Genomic DNA, 18,857 nt, shown 5'->3' with positions numbered 1-18,857 from the left:
AAAACACACAGTATATAAGCACGTAATTTTGCATTAGAATATGAAGGGTGGTGGGCACAACAGGTGCACCTACAAGGAGATGCCCCCACAGGTGACTGTACTTGTATAAGCCACCTTGTAGGGACTTGCTGGTTACTGTGTTGTTTTATAAAAATGTTACTTGTATGAGACATAGAGGGTAAAGCTCTATATCTGTAGATAAGGGCAGGGTTTTCTATGGAAAGAGTATTTTCTAGTGTCCTGAAACTGAGCATGAGTCCCAGGTATATGAGGACGGGGCTGACTTGGACGTACACGTTTATGCTTTGTTCACTGGATGTAGCAGTTGGGGGTCTTAATTTTCTTCCTTTTGTTTTTCCTCTTTTCCCTAGATCCTCAGTCATTGATTTATTTAGATTAATTCATTGACTCAAATATTACTGAGTCCATACATTTTCTGGACATTCCATTAGGCACTGGAATAGAAAGAGGAAGATGTCCTTGTCTTTGTAGAGCTCATATTACAGTCAATAGTAGAGCCAGTAATTGCAGTTTTTGATGAGTGCCTTAAACAGCTGTGATTAATGTAGATGATGACGTGACTAACTGAAGATATTAGAGAGAAGGTTTCCCAGAGGAGGCAACATTTGGGCTGGATCCAAGGCAATAAACTGACAACCAGGCAGAGAATGGAGAGAGTTGCATTCCAGACAGAGGAAATAGGATATCCAGAGCTAGAATATGGCATGTGCCAGTGAGCTTTCCTTATTAAAGTGCTTTGCTGGCTCTCTCTAGCCCTTTGTATTATTCGGACTTTTTAAATGCACACGTTTGAAGTCTTCCACCAGTGTGTGCTTGTAACCATTTACATTCCATCTCTTCTTTCTCCTGTTTGCTCTTCTTGCCTAATGCTAAGGAATCTACTTTCAGTCATCTTTGTCCAAGAGCTCAAACATTGGTTATTGAACCTTTTTTCAGGTTGAAATAGCCTTTCATTTTTCTTTATTAGAAGAATCCTCCTTTTAACACAGACTTCCTCAAATCCTGCTTCCTATATTAAATCTACTGAGAATTAATTAGTTTGAGTGAAGAGCCATTTTCAGTGTTTTTTTCCTTAGACAATTTATATTAAATGGCCAGATAAGAAAATAGAGTGAAAAAAAAATTTAGAAGTTATATAAGCATTCAGCTGCATGTTATAATGCGTGAAGTTTTTGAGCTTGTTCCATAGAGTATGTAGCTTTGATTATTAAGTCCTCTGTTCAAAGCTCAGCAAAACAGTGGGTTTAGCTGCGTTTGTGCTGGCTTGGTAGTAGCTGTTGCTGAGGAAGAATTGGCAGAGTTGCGTTGGCGGGCCATGATTCAGGCTGAACCCAGAGTAGGGGCTGACTTCTGAGGCTCACAGCTCAGTCACCTGGGAGTGGGGGCACAGCACCTGCTTTGCTGACTAGGACACCACCCCTAAAGAAGCCTCAGGATTCCATTCATGAGCCAGGAAGCCACAGACTGGCTCACCGGGAGAGACGGCTCCTCTGAAGCAGACAGAGGCTTTCTGTACTGGAATATATTCCTGGGCCTTCTGTGTGATCATTACTTTAAGAGTGGCATTCCAGATCATGAAACCTTTTACAGAAACATATTTTCGATCACTGAGGGAGAGAAAAGAAATTGAATGGTTTACTATACAAAGTAAGTGTTTGATAAGTGTTAGCTATTATTAGTATCAGAAGCAGTCACATAATTCCCCAGTATGCCTTAGATAGAGGAGAACTTTGGATTACAACTTTATTCATTACTTTAGCAAATATTTATTAAGGCATCTATGTACCAGGCATTGGGTATACATTAGTGAATAAAACAGTCAAGGGTTTTTAATCTTCATATTGGGGGATATAGATGATGAACAGGTAAACCAGCAAATAAAAATGTAATATGACATATGAAGGAAACATGCAGGAAGTATATTTGATGATGGGGGGCAGGAAAGGCCTTTTTGAGAAGTTGACATTAAATTGAGACTTACAGGGTTGAAAAGCTTCTAGACAGTGCAATGACATATCTTGATGTTGGGCTTAATGTTGGATATGGGTGTACAGGAGAAGGAGGAATAAAGACTGACTCAGATTTTTGGCTTGAGCCACAGGGTGGGCAGTGATGCCTTTCTTAGAGGAGGGAAGACTCAGCGAGGATGAATTCGTGGTGAAAATTAAGAAGGGGGCTGTCAGTGGGGTTTGAGAGAAGTTTTAGAAGTATTTGATTTGAGATGCCTGTGAGAGCTATGTAAGTAGATTTTTCAGTTGAATATAGAAGTCTAAATTCAGAGGAGAGATTTGGGCTGGGGGTGTACTGTTGGGAAACATCAACCTCTAAGTGCTATTTAGAACCATGGAAATGCATGTGAACACAGAGAAAGAAACGAGTGCTCAGGACAGATCCTTGGGGAATGCTAGCATTTACTGGTCATTTCAAAGAGGAGAGTAGAGACAAAGGAACCATAAGAGAAAAAAGAGAAAATCTGAAAATGTGTTAAGGAAGCTGTGTTCTGAATTGCATTTACATGAAGGCCTGAGAGCTTGGGCTGGTGGCTTTATCCTTCACATCAGTCACTTGTTTACTCTTATCTTGCCGAAGGGACGTGGGGGAGCCCTTGACTCCACTAATTCCAAATTTTAAACTCCTTGGGGCAGGGACTGGGTTTGTTTTACTACCGAATACTCAGTACCTGGCACATGGTAAAATTTTTCTGATAAAGTTCCTGTGATATCAACAGTTTTACTTTGTAAGTACAGCTATTTAGATTTACATGACTTTAAAGAGGCTAAAGAATTTTCTTTTCTTTATGGTTTCTCTGCTCAATCAGGTTTTCAAGCTAGAAATGCCCTTCTTCAGTCAAATCTTTCTCAAACCCAGCTAGCTACTATTTGGTGAGTTTGCCTACTAATTTTGATTTAATTATGTATCCTCTCTTTTAACAAAGATATTATTTCTGTGAAAGTTTGTGACTCAAAGATGCTCCATAAAAGCAACCATTTCAAAGTTAACCTTGAAAGCAAATGTAATTGTGCAAAATGTTGTTCTTGAGAACCCTTGAATCTTGAAGATGATTGTATAAAAATGTAGATTATGAGGGGTGACAATGTGATTGGGAAAGCCATGTGCATCACTCTTCCCTTTTTCCAGTGTGTGGATGGATGAGTAGAAAAATGGGGGCAAAAAAAAAAAACCACCCAGTGTTCTTTTTTACTTTAATTGTTCTTTTTTCACTTTAATTTTTATTCTTATTACTTTTATGTGTGTGGTAATGAAAATGTTCAAAAATTAATTTTGGTGATGGACACAGAACTATGTGGTGGTGCTGTGAACAATTGATTGTACGCTTTGTATGACTGCATGGTATGTGAATATATCTCAATAAAATTGAATTATTAAAAAAAATTACAGTGTGGGAAACACTTCAGTGAAGTCTGTGTATTATGCGGTCAGGATGTACCTCAAACTTCAGATGTTCACAATTAAAACTCCTCCCCTCAAAAAAAAATGTTCTTGAGAATTTGGTATTTGTTATTTTAAAAAGTACAACTATTATTTGCTTTTATATAGTGCCTTCTGTGGACAATGAGTATATCTCATTTTTAACATGTAGCTAAATGTGATTTGATACATGAGTTAACTGTGAAATAAGACAAGCCACTTCTCAGAAGGGATAGCTCTCTTTCTGTTTCAAAAGTTTTTTCCCTCTATTTTGTATTATGAAAATTAAAGATAAAAATCAGTTCATTCTTTCCATGAGTGTATATACATTTCACTGAAATATGTTAACCCAACTGTTTTACCATCATTTTTCATATTCTTAAAATCAAATATTGAACTCTGTGACAGTATTTTACTCCAGATAGACTTTCTTTTTAAGTTCTAAAACTTCAGATTCTCTTTAGGACTCTGGCTGACATTGATGGTGACGGGCAGCTAAAAGCTGAAGAGTTTATCCTGGCGATGCACCTCACTGACATGGCCAAAGCTGGACAGCCGTTACCGCTGACCTTACCTCCTGAACTTGTCCCTCCGACTTTCAGGTGAGTGCCTCTGGAGGTGAAAAGGCATGTTTTTAATCCAAAGGCAGGTGTGATTATTACTTCAGAAATTCCTGGGGCCTCTGCTCTAGTTTAGAGGAGAGTTAAATATTTACACAGTCGTTTGATTTTAGTATTTAATGAGTTACACTAGAAAGGAATACATATTGTAAGTAGGTATGTTTTTACTGTTTTATGGATAAGGAAACTGATGATGAAAAACATTAATAAACTTGCCCAAGAACAGCAATTAGCATTCTTTGAATTCTTATCTGTCTGGCTTAAAAACTCATATTCTGCTATACATTTCTAACTACAGACCATATTATATTTTAATTTGTTATATACTATATTCTGAATATCAGATTGCTGTAATCATTGATAGTCTGTAGTATAGTTTCATCTGAAAATTCCCAGTCTACATGATGCTAACTGTGTCCTTTGTTTGCTTTCCTTAGGGGAGGAAAGCAAGTTGATTCCATTAATGGAACTCTGCCTTCATATCAGAAAATGCAAGAAGAGGAACCTCAGAAAAAATTACCAGGTACCATTGACTGTCTAAGTCGTGCACTTATAGAGAGTTCCCTTGAATTTTACCTTGAAATATAAATGAACATTTCTTAACATTTTATGTGCTATACTAGATGGATATTGGTATATATAACAGATGGATATTAACGTCCTTAAAATTAAGGTAGTCAAAGTTACGAAGAACATTGTGAAGGAAAACAGTGTACGTGTTTAGCAGGACTGTAGCAATCCAAGTTGAACTATTTCTCCCACTTTGAGTGATTAAATCTTTATTTAAATTTTTTTTTAAAAAAATATTACTTGAAAAGGTAAATATGTAGATGTTTTGAAAATTGTAAAAAGTTAATGAAATATATCAAATAAAACAAAGTATGGCTACAAAGCTTTGGTTGTCCTTGAAGAAAATGCTGAGGAAAAAAGTAAAAAAGATTATTTCTGCTGGCAGGAATAGTAAGATTATATCTGTCTTGGATGTATTCAAGCTTAGAAATTTGTTTTGTAAAAGTAAATTGTCTTAGAAGAAAGTAAATATTTTCCTGTTTACCTTTGGGTTAAATTGTCTTTAGATGTATCCAGTGAATAATAGCACTCAGATTGACAGAGGACACGAATGTGTTGAAAGCAGATCATAGACTCTAGATTCTTATGAGAATGCTTACTGTATACGTTGTTTAGTTACTTTTGAGGACAAGAGGAAAGCCAACTATGAGCGAGGAAATATGGAACTGGAAAAGCGACGTCAAGCCTTGATGGAGCAGCAACAGAGGGAGGCAGAACGTAAAGCCCAGAAAGAAAAGGAAGAGTGGGAACGAAAACAGAGAGAATTGCAAGAACAAGAATGGAAGAAGCAACTTGAATTAGAAAAACGCTTGGAGAAACAAAGGGAATTGGAGAGACAACGGGAGGAAGAAAGGAGAAAAGAGATAGAAAGACGAGAGGTTAGTTTTAAGCTATTTTTATTTTCTAAGAAAATCATTATACTTATTAAGTAACTACATTTCATTTGATAAAAAATGGTTGTCTTTGAATTTTTGGTGTGACTTTTCCTGTGCATCACTTCATTCTTGTTTATCCTGTACAAATCTGAATCTTGTTTCCTACATGGAAGGAAAAGTAGTTCTTGCTTGTGAGGGATTTCTATGGTTGGTAACTGGTAGAGAAAGCATCTCTACAGGTAGGCTCTAAATCAGAGGAGGCTGGATAGCAAAGCTCAGTCGAGTGAGAAGCTAACATTAGAAAGTCATGAGGGAGTCAATCTAAGTAGGTCCTTAAACAAAGAAAGTATAGTTAGGATCCAGATTAAGAGGACAAGAAGTAGGAGAGGCAGAAAGCTGAGAGTGGGAATCAAAGGTCTAGAGAGGAATCCAGAGGATGGTCTTACATGGGCCCTTTTGATAAATGATGTAGTGTGGGGTCCCTGGGAAGACTGGCTATGTCTTTTTTTTTAATTATAAAAGTTGTAAGTTTACAGTAAAATCATGTGTAAAGTACAGTTCCCATATTCCACCTGTTATGTTATTAACATCATCACAATTTATGAAAGAACATTTTTATAATTGTACTATTAACTATAATCCATGGTTGACTGTGTTGTACAGTCCTATGACTTTTTAAAAAATATTTTATTCTGGTAACACATATATAACCTAAAATTTCCCCTTTTAACCATATTCAAATATATATTTCAGTGCTGTTGATTGCATTCACAGTGTTGTGCTACCATCACCACCATCCGTTACCAAAACTTATCTGTCAACCCAAATAGAAACTGTACAATGTAAGCATTAATTTCCCACTCCCTATCCTCACCCCAGCTCCTGGTAACCTTTTTTCTAGTTTCTGACTCTAATTTGCTTATTCTAATTATTTCATATCAGTGAGATCACATAATATGTGTCCTTTTATGTCTGGCTTATTTCACTCAACATGATGTCTTCAGGGTTCATTGATTTGGCATTTCTTAGAACTTCATTCCTTTTTACAGCTGAGTAACGTTCCATAGTGTGTATATGCCACATTTTTATCCATTCATCAGTTGATGGACACTTGGATTGCTTTCATCTTTTAGCAGTGGTGAATAATGCTGCTGTGAATATTGCAGTACAAATATTTGTGTGAGACCCTGCTTTCAGTTCTTTTGCATCTATGCTTAGAAGTGGGATTGCTGGATCATGTGGTAATTCTGTAGTTAACTTTCTGAGGAATTGACAAACTCTTCCACGGTAGCTGTACCATTTTACATTCCCACCAACGAGTGTTTGTATTTCCCCACATCCTCTCCCACACTTGTTATTTTTTCATTTTCTTAATAGTTGCCATTCTAAAGGTTGTGAAATGGTATCTCATTGTGGTTTTGATTTTTTGATTTGGAGTTCCCTAATAGCTAATGATATTGAGTATCTTTTCTTGTGCTTTTTTTGCCATTATATATCTGCTTTGGAGAAATGTCTATTTAAGTCTGTTGACCATTTTTTTAATTGGGTCATCTTTTTATTGTTGAGTTGTAGGATTTCTTTATATATTCTGGATATTAAACCCTTATCAAAGATGTGGTTTCCAAATATTTTCTCTTGTTGTGTAGGTTGTCTTTTTACTTTCATGATAAAGTCCTTTGAGGCACAAAAATTTTTAATTTTGATGAAATCTCATTTATCTGTTTTTCCTTTTGTTGCTCGTGCTTTGGATGTAAAAACCATTGCCTAATACAAGGTCATGAAGATGTTTCCCCATGTTTTCTTATAGGAGTTTTACAGTTTTGGTTCTTACAGTGAAGTCTTTGATTTATTGTGAGTTGCTTTAGTATTCTGGTGTGAGGTAGGAGTCTGCTTACATTCTTCTGCATACAGACATCCAGTTTTCCCAGCACCATTTGTTGAAGAGACTGTTCTTTCCCAGTTGAGTGAACTTGGCACTCTTGTCAAAAATCAGTTGGCCATAAATGTGTGGGGATGATTTCTGAACTGTCAGTTCGATTCCATTAGTCTATATATATGCCCTTCTGCCAATACCATGCTATTTTGATTATTACGGCTTTGTAATAGAGTTTAAGATTGGGAAGTGTGAGTCCTCCAACTTCATTTTTCAAGTTGGCTTTGTCTCTCCAAGAGGACTGGGTATTTTAAGGGGCCACAAGGGGGCCCAGTAAGTTATGGTGGCACCAAAATAATGTAAATAGAAGTTTTTTTCTTCCCTGATCCTAGAATAGAAGTGTAATAATTTTGTTTAACATTAATATTTTTGAAGTTATCCTTTTGCTTAGTAAGAGAAAAGCAACTGCAAGAAGATGATCCTATAAAGCAATCAAAGGTTTTGTTGAGTGAACCCACTTTTGGGGAAGTCTTTAGTTTAGGACTAAACTAAAGACTTGATAAACTAGGCGTGCCCAGTTACCCTTAGGCACTAAAGCCCACTAATTATTAAAAACTACCTAGTCTTTATCTTGTCGTCCCATCAGCTTTTGAATGACGCAACTTTTCCTCATTGAAAAATTAACTTTAATTCATTGTTTTTAGGCAGCAAAACAGGAACTTGAACGACAGCGTCGTTTAGAATGGGAGAGAATTCGCCGACAGGAGCTTCTCAACCAAAGGAATAGAGAACAGGAAGAAATTGTCAGGTTAAATTCTAAAAAGAAGAGTCTACATCTTGAGCTGGAAGCACTGGTATGGCTAAAGTTTAAGTGAAATTTAAGTGAATCGTGCTAGGATTACTTGTTGAAAAATGTCAATTTAAAAAATATCTCATGAATAAATTATGTTTGTGTGTAGTCATTTTCATATGTGCTGTTAACAGACTGGACAGTATGGTTTACTGAAAAATTGAGGAACTCAGAATGCTGATAATTATGTTGTAATCTCAGCTGGGTACTGTTGGGCAAGACATTTCCCTTCTCTGTGCCTCACCCTACCCCTCTATAAAATAAAAGGTTGAGCTGGCTCAGTAAGTTCCAGTTTTCACTCTGGTCTCTGGAGAATGGGCTATAGAGGAATAACCACAAAGTAGGAGAGGGGAGCAAAGGCTCCAGGACAGTGCCCTCCTCTCCCTAACTCTTTCCACACTTTGCAACAGAGAAGTTCCACATATATTTCATTTATTTTTATTGGGTTTTATCTAAGATCTGTTTGGTAAAAAAAGGATTCTATTGCTTAAAAGGAAAGTGATTTAAACCTGCTGACCTAAACAGTCTCTTACGATGCCTTCCAATTCTGCAGGTGTATGATTCTTAGTACTATTGGCCACTATACTTACCAATTTTTTCACAGCAGATATCAGAGGGCCAAGTTGTTTAAAGACTTTGTTCGAGATGCAAGATGAGATTATGTAAAGGGTCTGGGTAGGGCACACTCTTCTCCTACCCTAGAATCCTACAGGCCCCATGGTATTGTAGGGTTTTGCAAAAATCCATGTACAACCATGTAGTAGAGCCAAATTTAGATCTTATTTGCTTGTAATCTAACATTTTATTTCGTTGATGACTTGAATTACATTAAAAATTATTTGGATATCTTTAGTCAGAAATACATTATATTATGCCCTCAAATGCATAGAAAAGCTTACAGCAATTATTAATCATGCCCTAGTACTACAAAAGAGGCCTAAAGAACTTTAACCTCTTTGTGCAGCTACTTGGACTATAATTTTTTCCTTAAAAATATAATGGGAAGAGACCTTATAGTTGATTATTTTTTTCTTAGGAACTGGAGTAACACCAAGCAGTAGGAGTCACATAGCTTAACATGCAGATCTGGGAAGGTCCAGAACCTATCCTTATTTATGCCGAAGATAATAATGTGAACTCTAGCGTAGACACAGGCGTATTTCTTTTAGCATGTATTTCTCAAGTATGAAACATACTCTTCAGTGAAAACTGTCACTGTCAGTAATTTTTAACTAAGGGTCTCATGCTCTCCACCCCACCTCACGCTGCTGCTTGATTCCGTTAGAGAATCTCTGCTCTCTGGTTTCCTTTGTACTTCTCAGGAGAGGAGGAGGAAAGGGGACTTATTGCTTAAGGAAAGGAATGTTGGCATAGGAGAAGAGAATTGTGGCCAAAAAGGTCCTCCTGGACAATGTTTAATTAGGTGAAATCAGATAGCAACATTGAGGATAGAAATGACAACTAAGAGAAGGTAATGCTAAACATCACATGTAAACATTTATTTCTCCTCATTAGTCTGTGAGATTGTCTCTGATATTAATATATAAATTAGTGCCTTGTAAATTCTGAATTCAGAAAAAATCCAATGTGTTATGTTAGTGCTTTGTCATCTTAACATAATGGTTCTTGCACTCACAGAACGGTCATGTTTCCTGTCAATACTGTCTGAAATTAAAACATAACTCCATTTAGTTTTAGACGTTTATCACAGACTGAATGCAAATGATAAATGACATTTAAAAGATGTTAACTGATTGAAAATATTATTCTCTTGCTAGGAACATTTCCCCTTAGCATTTTATGTTACTGTATACTTATATGATCTTTCTGTAGAATGGCAAACATCAGCAGATTTCAGGTAGACTTCAGGATGTCCGACTCAGAAAGCAAACTCAAAAGACTGAGCTGGAAGTTCTAGATAAGCAGTGTGACTTGGAAATTATGGAAATCAAGCAACTCCAACAAGAACTTCAAGTAAGTCCTTTGCTGCTGAATTGTCTTTATATGCTAATACTTATTAACAACTCTTAATAATAGACTGGTTTTCCACTGTAGGGATCATGAACCCCTTTGAATCCCTATTGGACCTGTTTCCTAGAAGAATGAAAACGCCCACAATCTTGTATATAATATCAGGAAACCTACATACCTCCTAAAACTCTGTAACAGACATCTGGTTATGTTCTCCTTAATGTTTATACATAAGTGGAAGTTTGTCACTTTGAGTTTTAACTCTCTAATAAAAATGTTTATATGCTTATACATTAAAATAGGTCATTGCTAATAACATTAGTAAATTTTGCCTTAAAGTTATTTTTTTCAGAGTTGTGGTGAAAATATTGACTATGTCTCTCAGGGCCCTGTAATTCTGTTCTTCACCTGTGAAATAGGGTCTGGTTCAGTTGTTGCTGTTTGCAGAATGAGGACTTTGGAAGCATTCCACATCTCTAGAGTCCCCTTCCTTTATTTCTCTTCCTGTATGGACTGTCAAGTAGTCTTTTTACTTTGTCACAGCAGATGTACATCTACAAAAGCCAAATAATATTTCCTGTCTGATTTAAGCTTGGCTTCCCTAGTTATCAATGAGTTGTTAGTCCTTCTTTGGGATATACACATTCATTCTGGATTAATTCTGGCCTGCTTACATATACCATTTAGCGCAGATGCTGTGACCAGAGGCACTTCTTAGCTTATGCTTGCTGTCACCCATTAGCATGCTGAGAATTGTAAGACTTCAAGACACTCCCATGTTACAAGTGCTTTCTTCATTGTCTTTTAATTTCAGTCAGTTGCTCAGAAATGGATTTCTATTTAAAAATTTGTATTTTAAATCAAACACAATTCCACTGTAGTTTATTCATAAGTCATAAGCAGTTTATTACTATACTGTGTTTCAAGAGTGATTAAATCATGTTTTTAATTTTTCAAAATATTTTTGGAAAGCATTACAGAGTTTTAATCAGCTACTACTTTTCTTTTTATAAGGAATATCAAGATAAATTTATTTATTTGGTACCTGAGAAGCAATTACTGAATGAAAGAATTAAAAATATGCAGTTTGATAACACACCTGGTAAGTCTTCAAGGTTTGTTTTGCCTTTTTTTATTCTTTTCTGATGACTGTATCAGTTATATTGTTACTTTTTAAAACAGCATTATTCCATTATAATAACGTTTTTGGCCCATTAATTAAAAATTTCTAAATAATATGAAAAATGTTGGCATAGATGTTAGAGCATTTTTAGGCCAATTTTTTAGCACAGTAGCCATAAGTAATAATTTTAGTATAGCTTCCTATTTGATAGTATTTTTATTTATATAATTCAAATATCAACCAAATAAAATGTTAGACTACAATTAAAAAGATCTAAGTTTGACTCTCCCACAAGATTACTTGTGCATTTTGGCAAAACCCTGCACCAACTGTAAAAGAATTGTTCAGGAGAACTCTTTATTATGGGACGAAGCCTGTGGGGATCTAGGGTGACTGTGTACAACAATGGTAGGCCTGAGGAGAGTGGTAAGCCCTTCCCAGTCTCTGTGTTACCTAACTGTGTGACTCATGCAAAGAGTTTTACCATCTTGGCCCTTTGACACCTGTAGAAGAAAATACTCCAAGATGATTTTTTCTTGACCAGAGTCTCAACCAGAAAACTGAAAATATCTCCACATTAAATAACATGCCAATTACAGCATAGCAGAAGAAAAGTTTATTTAAAGAAAAGCAAATCTGCAAATCTTGTGTTAGAACTGGCTAATTAAAGTATCCTAAATGTCTCCCATTGAGTCTTTCCATTCCAGGGCTCTTTACTGTACTGTTCGCTATTTAAGAGGTCCAATAAATGGCATCCTTCTTCTTTGTTCAAGTTATGAACAAATTGAGAAATCAGGTAAAGGAGCAAGACATAAGAGACACAAAATACCACCTCATTTTTGATAAAGCTGATATTGTAGAGTGTGGTTTGTCTGTGAGCAGTAGAGCTGTTCCTGCAAAACATGGGGTCCATAACAAAGCAGAATGCAGGCTTCTCGTGGGCAATTCAAGCTCAAGAAAAGAAGGGATAAGGAGGGGCCAGGCTATGCGTGCCCAGGTCCTTATGGTGAGCTCACCATTAGTGAAGGGGCAGAAAGAAGCTGGGAATGTTGCACTGGTGAAGGGCCCATCACGTGGAAAAAACACCAGGAATAGAGAAGTTCTCTCTTGTGAACTCCTCTTGTTATGTGTGCCACCTTCCACTGATGTAGTTTGTCCATGTCACTTCTCAGACAGTCTCCCTCACACCCGGCTGTTTTCTTTCCTTTTCAAACTATATCTGGCTCCACCCCATCCCTTTATAGGCATTCCAGAGGTAGGATGGGCCAACCCTTCTGGTCTGCGCACTGGTGGAAAGTATATCCTCATCATCATCATTGTTGCTACTATTTGGATTGTGATGGAATGTGGAATATGTCTTACTGGCAACCTGATAGAGTTACTCTTCCCTGTAGAATGCTATTTTTTGTTTGCTTGTTTTGTTTTTGTTTTCATTTTTGTTTACTATAGTCCAATGCAAAGTAGGAAGCTTTTGTTTGGAATTTTAAAAGTACCCTGCATCTCTCAGAGACCTTTCTCCATACCAGTTATTATTTAAGATTGCCAGCCATGTGCTGACCACTGTGCTAAGCAGTTTTCCTGTATTATTTCCTCTAATCTTTACAATGACCCTGGTAGGGAGGTAGTTGTCCTTCCCATTGTGCAGTGGAGAGAAACTGGCATTCAGAGAGATAAAGTAGTTGCCTGAGAAGGTACAATGGGAGTACTCGAATTCAGGTCTATCTGACTTTAAAGTCCACTGTACTAACATATTGTCTCTTTTTCTCTCAGTTTAATACAGTGCTCATATACATAATATAATTGAATTCAGCATTAAAACATACACTGTTAGTGGTACTCATTTTGGAGGATACTAAGAATGAATACTGTATTTCTGCTGTTTTTTTTACATTGCTTGTCTCCTAACTTAACTAGACTCTGAACTACTTTAGGATAGGACCCATGCTTTATTCTTCTTTTAATTCTTTTTTTATTTCACCTAGTGCAGTACCTTGCATTTAGGAGATGTTTAATTTAATGATTAACTATTGGAGTACTGGAAAACTATTAGAAAACATAATAAGACATATAAGAAAATTTAGCAAGGTGCCTGGATACAAAATCAGCATATAAAAATTGGTATCTTAACTGTATATCAGAATTTTTTAATTAGAAAATGCCATGAAAAAATCTTATTCGCATTAGCATTCTCACTGTTATGAGTAAACATGAAATGTACAGCTGTAAAACTTTACTGATATACATAGAAGACTGCAGAATAAATAGAATGAACTAACTCAGTACTATAAAGAGGTCAGTTTTCTCCTTTAAACTTGGCAAGATAATGCACACATTCATATAGAAGAAGAAATGTGCAAAATTAGGCAGAATTTTGAAAAAGAAAAAGATTGGTGGGGAGAAGGGTTGAGTTTGAGTCACATCAGATATTGAAACATAAGTTGTTAAAGCTGTAGAACCTAAAATAATGTGTTATTGGTTCAGAAATAGAAACAAAGAACAATGGAACAGAATAGAAAGTCTAGAAACAGTTCTATGAATATATGGCCATTTAGGATAAGGTGAAGTTGTCATTTAATATCAGTGGGTTAAGGATGGCCTTTCAATAAGTGATTTGGGTATAATTAATTATCTGAAGGGGAAGGAAGGGAAACTCTATCTTACTCCATGTACAGAAGCAAATTCTAAATAAAATAAGAGTGTAAACATAAAAAGTAAAACTAGAAAAAATATTAGAATACATATGATCTTGGTGTGAGGAAAATCTCTTTAAATAATACACAGAGCCATGAAAGAAAATATCTTCAGACTAAACAACATAAAAATAAAAAAATTTTTCATGACAAAAGACAAAAAAAATTGAAAATTTGAAATACATATAATAAGAATTTAGGGCTTCTAAACATCAAATATTAAGACAACCCAATGGAAAAATGGACAAAGAATAAGACAAGGCAATTCATGGTTGATGGCCAATGAATATAGAAATAAATGCTCATTCAATTTCACTAGTTTTCAGGAAAATACAGATTTAAATGACAGTAAGATTTCTTTTCTTTTTTTTTTTTTTTTTTTTTTTGCCAGTTGGCAAAAATGAAAAAGATTAATGGTTCCAGTGTTGATGAGGGTATGCAGAAACAGGTACTGTTGGTGTCATTGTAAATTAGTATAGCCTTTTGGAAGGGCAGTTTGGTAGTTTCTTTCTGTCAGAATTTAAAGTATGCTTTTACAGAGAGATTCTTTTGCCTTCCAGCCTTATAAAATATTTTCTCATGTGTGTTAACATGTATGTACAAGGATATGTATTGTAGCACTTTTATGCAATGGTAGAAAATCAGAAAAATCTAAATATCAATCAAAAAAGGAATGGATACCTAAATTATGGACTAGCCATAATGTAGACAACCATGAAACAGTTTTATAGAATTAATTAGATATGTATATCCTGATTGCTAAGATGTATTATTAAATTTAAAACAAGTTGCAATGCAATGTAGACAATATGATCCCAATAAAACCTCATGGAAATAAAAGTTGAATATGCACATTCTGAATGTAAATACGTATTTAATTTTGATCTGGCTTTCTGAAGTTTTAAAAATACAATAAAGTTTTAAAATAAGTATTTAAATAGTAATGTTGCTATTTTAATATATTGTAATACAATCTGTATCATATATTTCCACATAATTTCTCTATCACTGCTTGAATTTGAAAGAAAAGGTCACATAAAAGGAAGCTCTCTGTTCTTGCCTCGTAAACTAAATATTATTTAAAAATCCAGTTAGTAATGTATGTTGAATCCCTGCTGTGACTATTTCCCTTTACATGTGAGGGAATAAGAATAAATAGAAGGCTTTTTCTAACCCTAGCTGTATTGAGTACTTACTGTTGACCAGATTCTGTACTAATGGCTCTATATTCATGATCTCATTTAACAAGGTAGGTGGTATGATGTTTTAGTTCCCTGGCTGCTAAAACAAATAGCATGCAATGGATTGGCTTAACAACAGGAATTTATTGGGGTTTCAAAGACTAGAGGGCTTGCTTCCTCTTGGTGTTATCTTCTGGCTGACCAGCAATCTTCGGGGTTATTTGGTTTTTCCGTCACATGGCAACATACATGGTAATGTCCTCTCCTTTCTCCTCTGAGTTCCGTTGACTTCCACCTTCTGGCTGCTCCCCATGGCTTCCTTCTCTCTTTGTCTGAATTTCATTCTGCTTGTAAAGGACTCCAGTAATCCAGATTGAAGCCCAAACTGTTTCACTTAGGCCGTACCTTAATTTAAGTAACGTCTTCAAGAGGTCCTATTTATAGTGGGTCCACACCCACAGGGCCAAGAGTTGGGACCTGAACCCTGGGACTTCCCCTCCCTTTGGTGGGGGATGGGATTCATTCCCCAGCATATGCCCATTATATAGAGGGAGAGCCTGATGATCAGGTTGGCGAAATGCCTTCTCCAAGGCAGAGCTACAGTTCAAATCTTGGTCTTTTTGAGTGCAGAGCCACTGCCTATTAGCCATTTCCCTTCCCAGAATATTGATCTGGGAAGGGGGGATGAATACCATGTTTTTTCTCTTCTGCTGGTCTCCATTGTGCATGTACCTCTTTTGTCTATCTCTAGTTATACCAGTTTGACCAGGCATTGAATGTCAATTACTGGTAATGACTAGGAATTTCTACCAAATGTAAACTGCCTGATGTTTGTATTTCAGATTCAGGGATCAGTTTACTTCATAAAAAGTCATCAGAAAAGGAAGAGTTATGCCAAAGACTTAAAGAACAATTAGATGCTCTTGAGAAAGAAACCGCATCTAAACTATCAGAAATGGATTCATTTAACAGTCAACTAAAGGTATTTGTCTTCTATTATATCCATTTTTAGTTAGTTTTACCATCCTTATTTTGATTTAATGAATGAATACCTAAAGCTAGTATTGTTATATGTAGGACATTTTAATAATTTATATTACAATTTCTATACTGGAGTTGCCAGATTACTTTTAATGTCCTCTATAGATATGATAAACATTGTATCATGTCACTGAACATACCATTTACCACACTTTCCAGTTTTTGATGACTATGTGATGTTTTTATTGGCATCTGCATTTCAAGAACAATTGCTTTTGTTAATAGTACAGAACTGGTCTTAGCCAACTATTCTAAAATGAAAGTATGGAAAAGTTTAAATAGTTCTAGTTGTAGAAGTTCCTTTTAACATTCTGAAATCTTTTTTTGTCTCTTTGATACAATTTAATTAACCTATGTAAAATAATGCTCTAATCAGTGAAAACCAAACCATAATCTGGCACTATAGACTTTGCTTGGTCATGATTCATTGTTTGCTGCAGTGGCAGAACGTATGTCTAATATATACAATTTGCTTGTAGTTTTATCATTCTGTACAATATTGGTTGTATACTGAAGCTGTACCTATGAAAGAAGATAAAGATAAAAACCAGACTAATGGCACATAATTCAAATTTGGGAGTAGTCCTCAGTTATTCTTTTGCTAATTGAGAATAAAGTATAGCTTTTCAGGCAGCTGTCTCTTCATATGGCTTTTATCTTGCTGATTTATTTAGAATAACATTAATACCAAATATTGAATAAACAGCATGATTGTAAAAAAGAGATTATGGTGGCTTCAGTTTGGCAGGAGAAATTTGACATGAATATTGTTAACAAGACTTTTGACAAAAGCATATATTCTGTAGAAAAACATTTTATAGAAAAAACAAATCGTTTTATCATTGATGGGAGACAGGCCAGCCAGGTTATTTCCCCTACATTATATTTTTTAAATTTGTACATAGTTTAATTGGCTTTTTATCTGCCTTATCTTACAGTGTGGGAATATGGATGACTCTGTTCTTCAGTGCCTTTTGTCTCTGCTAAGCTGTCTCAACAACCTCTTCCTCTTACTTAAGGTTATTTTCTAATATCTAGATCCTTTTCTTTTAGTTACTTTACTGTTTTTTTTTTTCCTTTTTTTTTTTAAACGAGACTATTCTTTGCATTTATTGAGTTTTTTTGTTTGAAATAACACATACAATATAGACCTTTTTTCTTTCTGCTTGCTTGAATATCCTTCTGCTGTCTAACTGCCTGTTTGAGTCTAATGCCAGAAATCAGTAAGGTGGCCCAGAGTAGCCTTTCTCATAAGGAACATAAGACACTCAGAAATATTACCTGGTTCCCTTACACCATCCCTGCGAGTTGGGTTAACTGATGGGATGTTTACAAGTTCAGTTCAAAGAAAAGCTAAAGGAATGTGAGATTAAATAATTTACTGATAACACTGAAAATCATTGTTTGAAATGAAACAGGCTTTCTAAAATCTAAGGAAATTTTATGTCATGTATACATTAGGCTGCATCCTAATGCTCCTGTAAGGAAAATCTTAAAAAACTAATAATGAAAGGGCAGTTTGGGTTGGATCTAATTACTAGGCCTCATAGTTAGAGATACTTACAGTTCAGGTTTAAATTGCTTAAAACTTTTGTCTAAATAAACAGTTCACTTTGCCATGTATAGCACACAGAGTATTAAAATACTCAAAAGTCCTATTTGAATATATTTTAAAGAAAGGTGCTTTTTATTTACCACTTGCTGACTCTAGTTGATTTTGAGTATACATTCTACTCATTACTAAACTGTATGGCCATAGGGTAGCTCCATGCATCTCCCACAGTGAAGACAGGAACGTAAGTAGAGCTTGTTTGTTCCCTAAGCAAAGGTAAGGCAAATTGGGAAGATGGTAGCAGCAGAGGTCCCATATATGAGCCTTTATGGTTGTGACATGAGTGCCCAGGTTATCTGGTCTTAGAACTAATGCTACAGATTGCACAGAACCTTAAATCTAAGTTCCTTCAGCTATAAAATGAGGCTTGATGATAATTTGTGGACTGTGTTGCGCACATAAGTCTGATTTTTTTTCTGTTAACATTTGCTTCTCCACAGGCCAGCGGTTTATTCTTGTCTGTTTTACTTCCTTCTGCTTCCTGCCTTCCAGCCTTTCATGGCTTATTGATACTTTCATCAGAGACAATTTAGTAAACTAAAGGGGGAAGAAAACTATACTGTGAGAGTGGTCAGGAAACCCACTCTGAAAAGCAAGAAGAGAGGCCTTCTGTAGTCAGCATTATAAAATGATAGAGAGAGATCAATTAACATAGTCCTGAAAAATATCCATTGAATTTGTCAACAAGGAAATCTGTAGAGACATTGCTGAAAGTTCCGTTTCAGTTGAGTGATGAGCAGAAGCTGGATGGCAGTGAATCAGGAATGAATGAGAGTTAAGGAACTGGCGGAGTCAGGGTTCTCTAGGGAAACAGAATCAACAGGAGGTGTGTGTGTGAGTGTGTGTATGTGTGTGTATTATGTAAATATAATGAGGTTTTTTTTTTATAGGAATTGTGTCACATAACTGTGGGGCTGGGGAAATCCAAATTTCTTAGGGCAGGCCACAAGCTGGGAACTGTGATGAAGCTTTTTGATGAATTCCCCAGGAGAAGCTGCCTG

The 18,857-nt window shown here is 35.8% G+C and overlaps 1 protein-coding gene across 3 annotated transcripts in view; it reads left to right on the top strand.

Moving 5' to 3' along the window:
- The window catches only part of ITSN2 (intersectin 2), a 202,150-nt gene that overhangs the window by 98,052 nt on the left and 85,241 nt on the right, over positions 1-18,857 (top strand). For 2 of the 3 annotated variants that reach the window (XM_037813289.1, XM_037813291.1), the window contains exons 9-17: positions 2,840-2,903; positions 3,915-4,052; positions 4,508-4,593; positions 5,256-5,518; positions 8,093-8,242; positions 10,072-10,212; positions 11,224-11,311; positions 16,046-16,185; positions 17,183-17,263. In XM_037813289.1, the coding sequence (XP_037669217.1) occupies positions 2,840-2,903; positions 3,915-4,052; positions 4,508-4,593; positions 5,256-5,518; positions 8,093-8,242; positions 10,072-10,212; positions 11,224-11,311; positions 16,046-16,185; positions 17,183-17,263 (1,151 nt within the window). The remainder of the gene's footprint in view (positions 1-2,839; positions 2,904-3,914; positions 4,053-4,507; positions 4,594-5,255; positions 5,519-8,092; positions 8,243-10,071; positions 10,213-11,223; positions 11,312-16,045; positions 16,186-17,182; positions 17,264-18,857) is intronic. The other variant, XM_037813290.1, reaches the window with a different exon arrangement.

Source organism: Choloepus didactylus, chromosome 20 (assembly GCF_015220235.1).
Source record: "Choloepus didactylus isolate mChoDid1 chromosome 20, mChoDid1.pri, whole genome shotgun sequence".
Lineage (NCBI taxonomy): Eukaryota > Metazoa > Chordata > Mammalia > Pilosa > Megalonychidae > Choloepus > Choloepus didactylus.
Note: the sequence above shows the minus strand (reverse complement) of the source record. Positions and strands in the feature narration are given on the sequence as shown.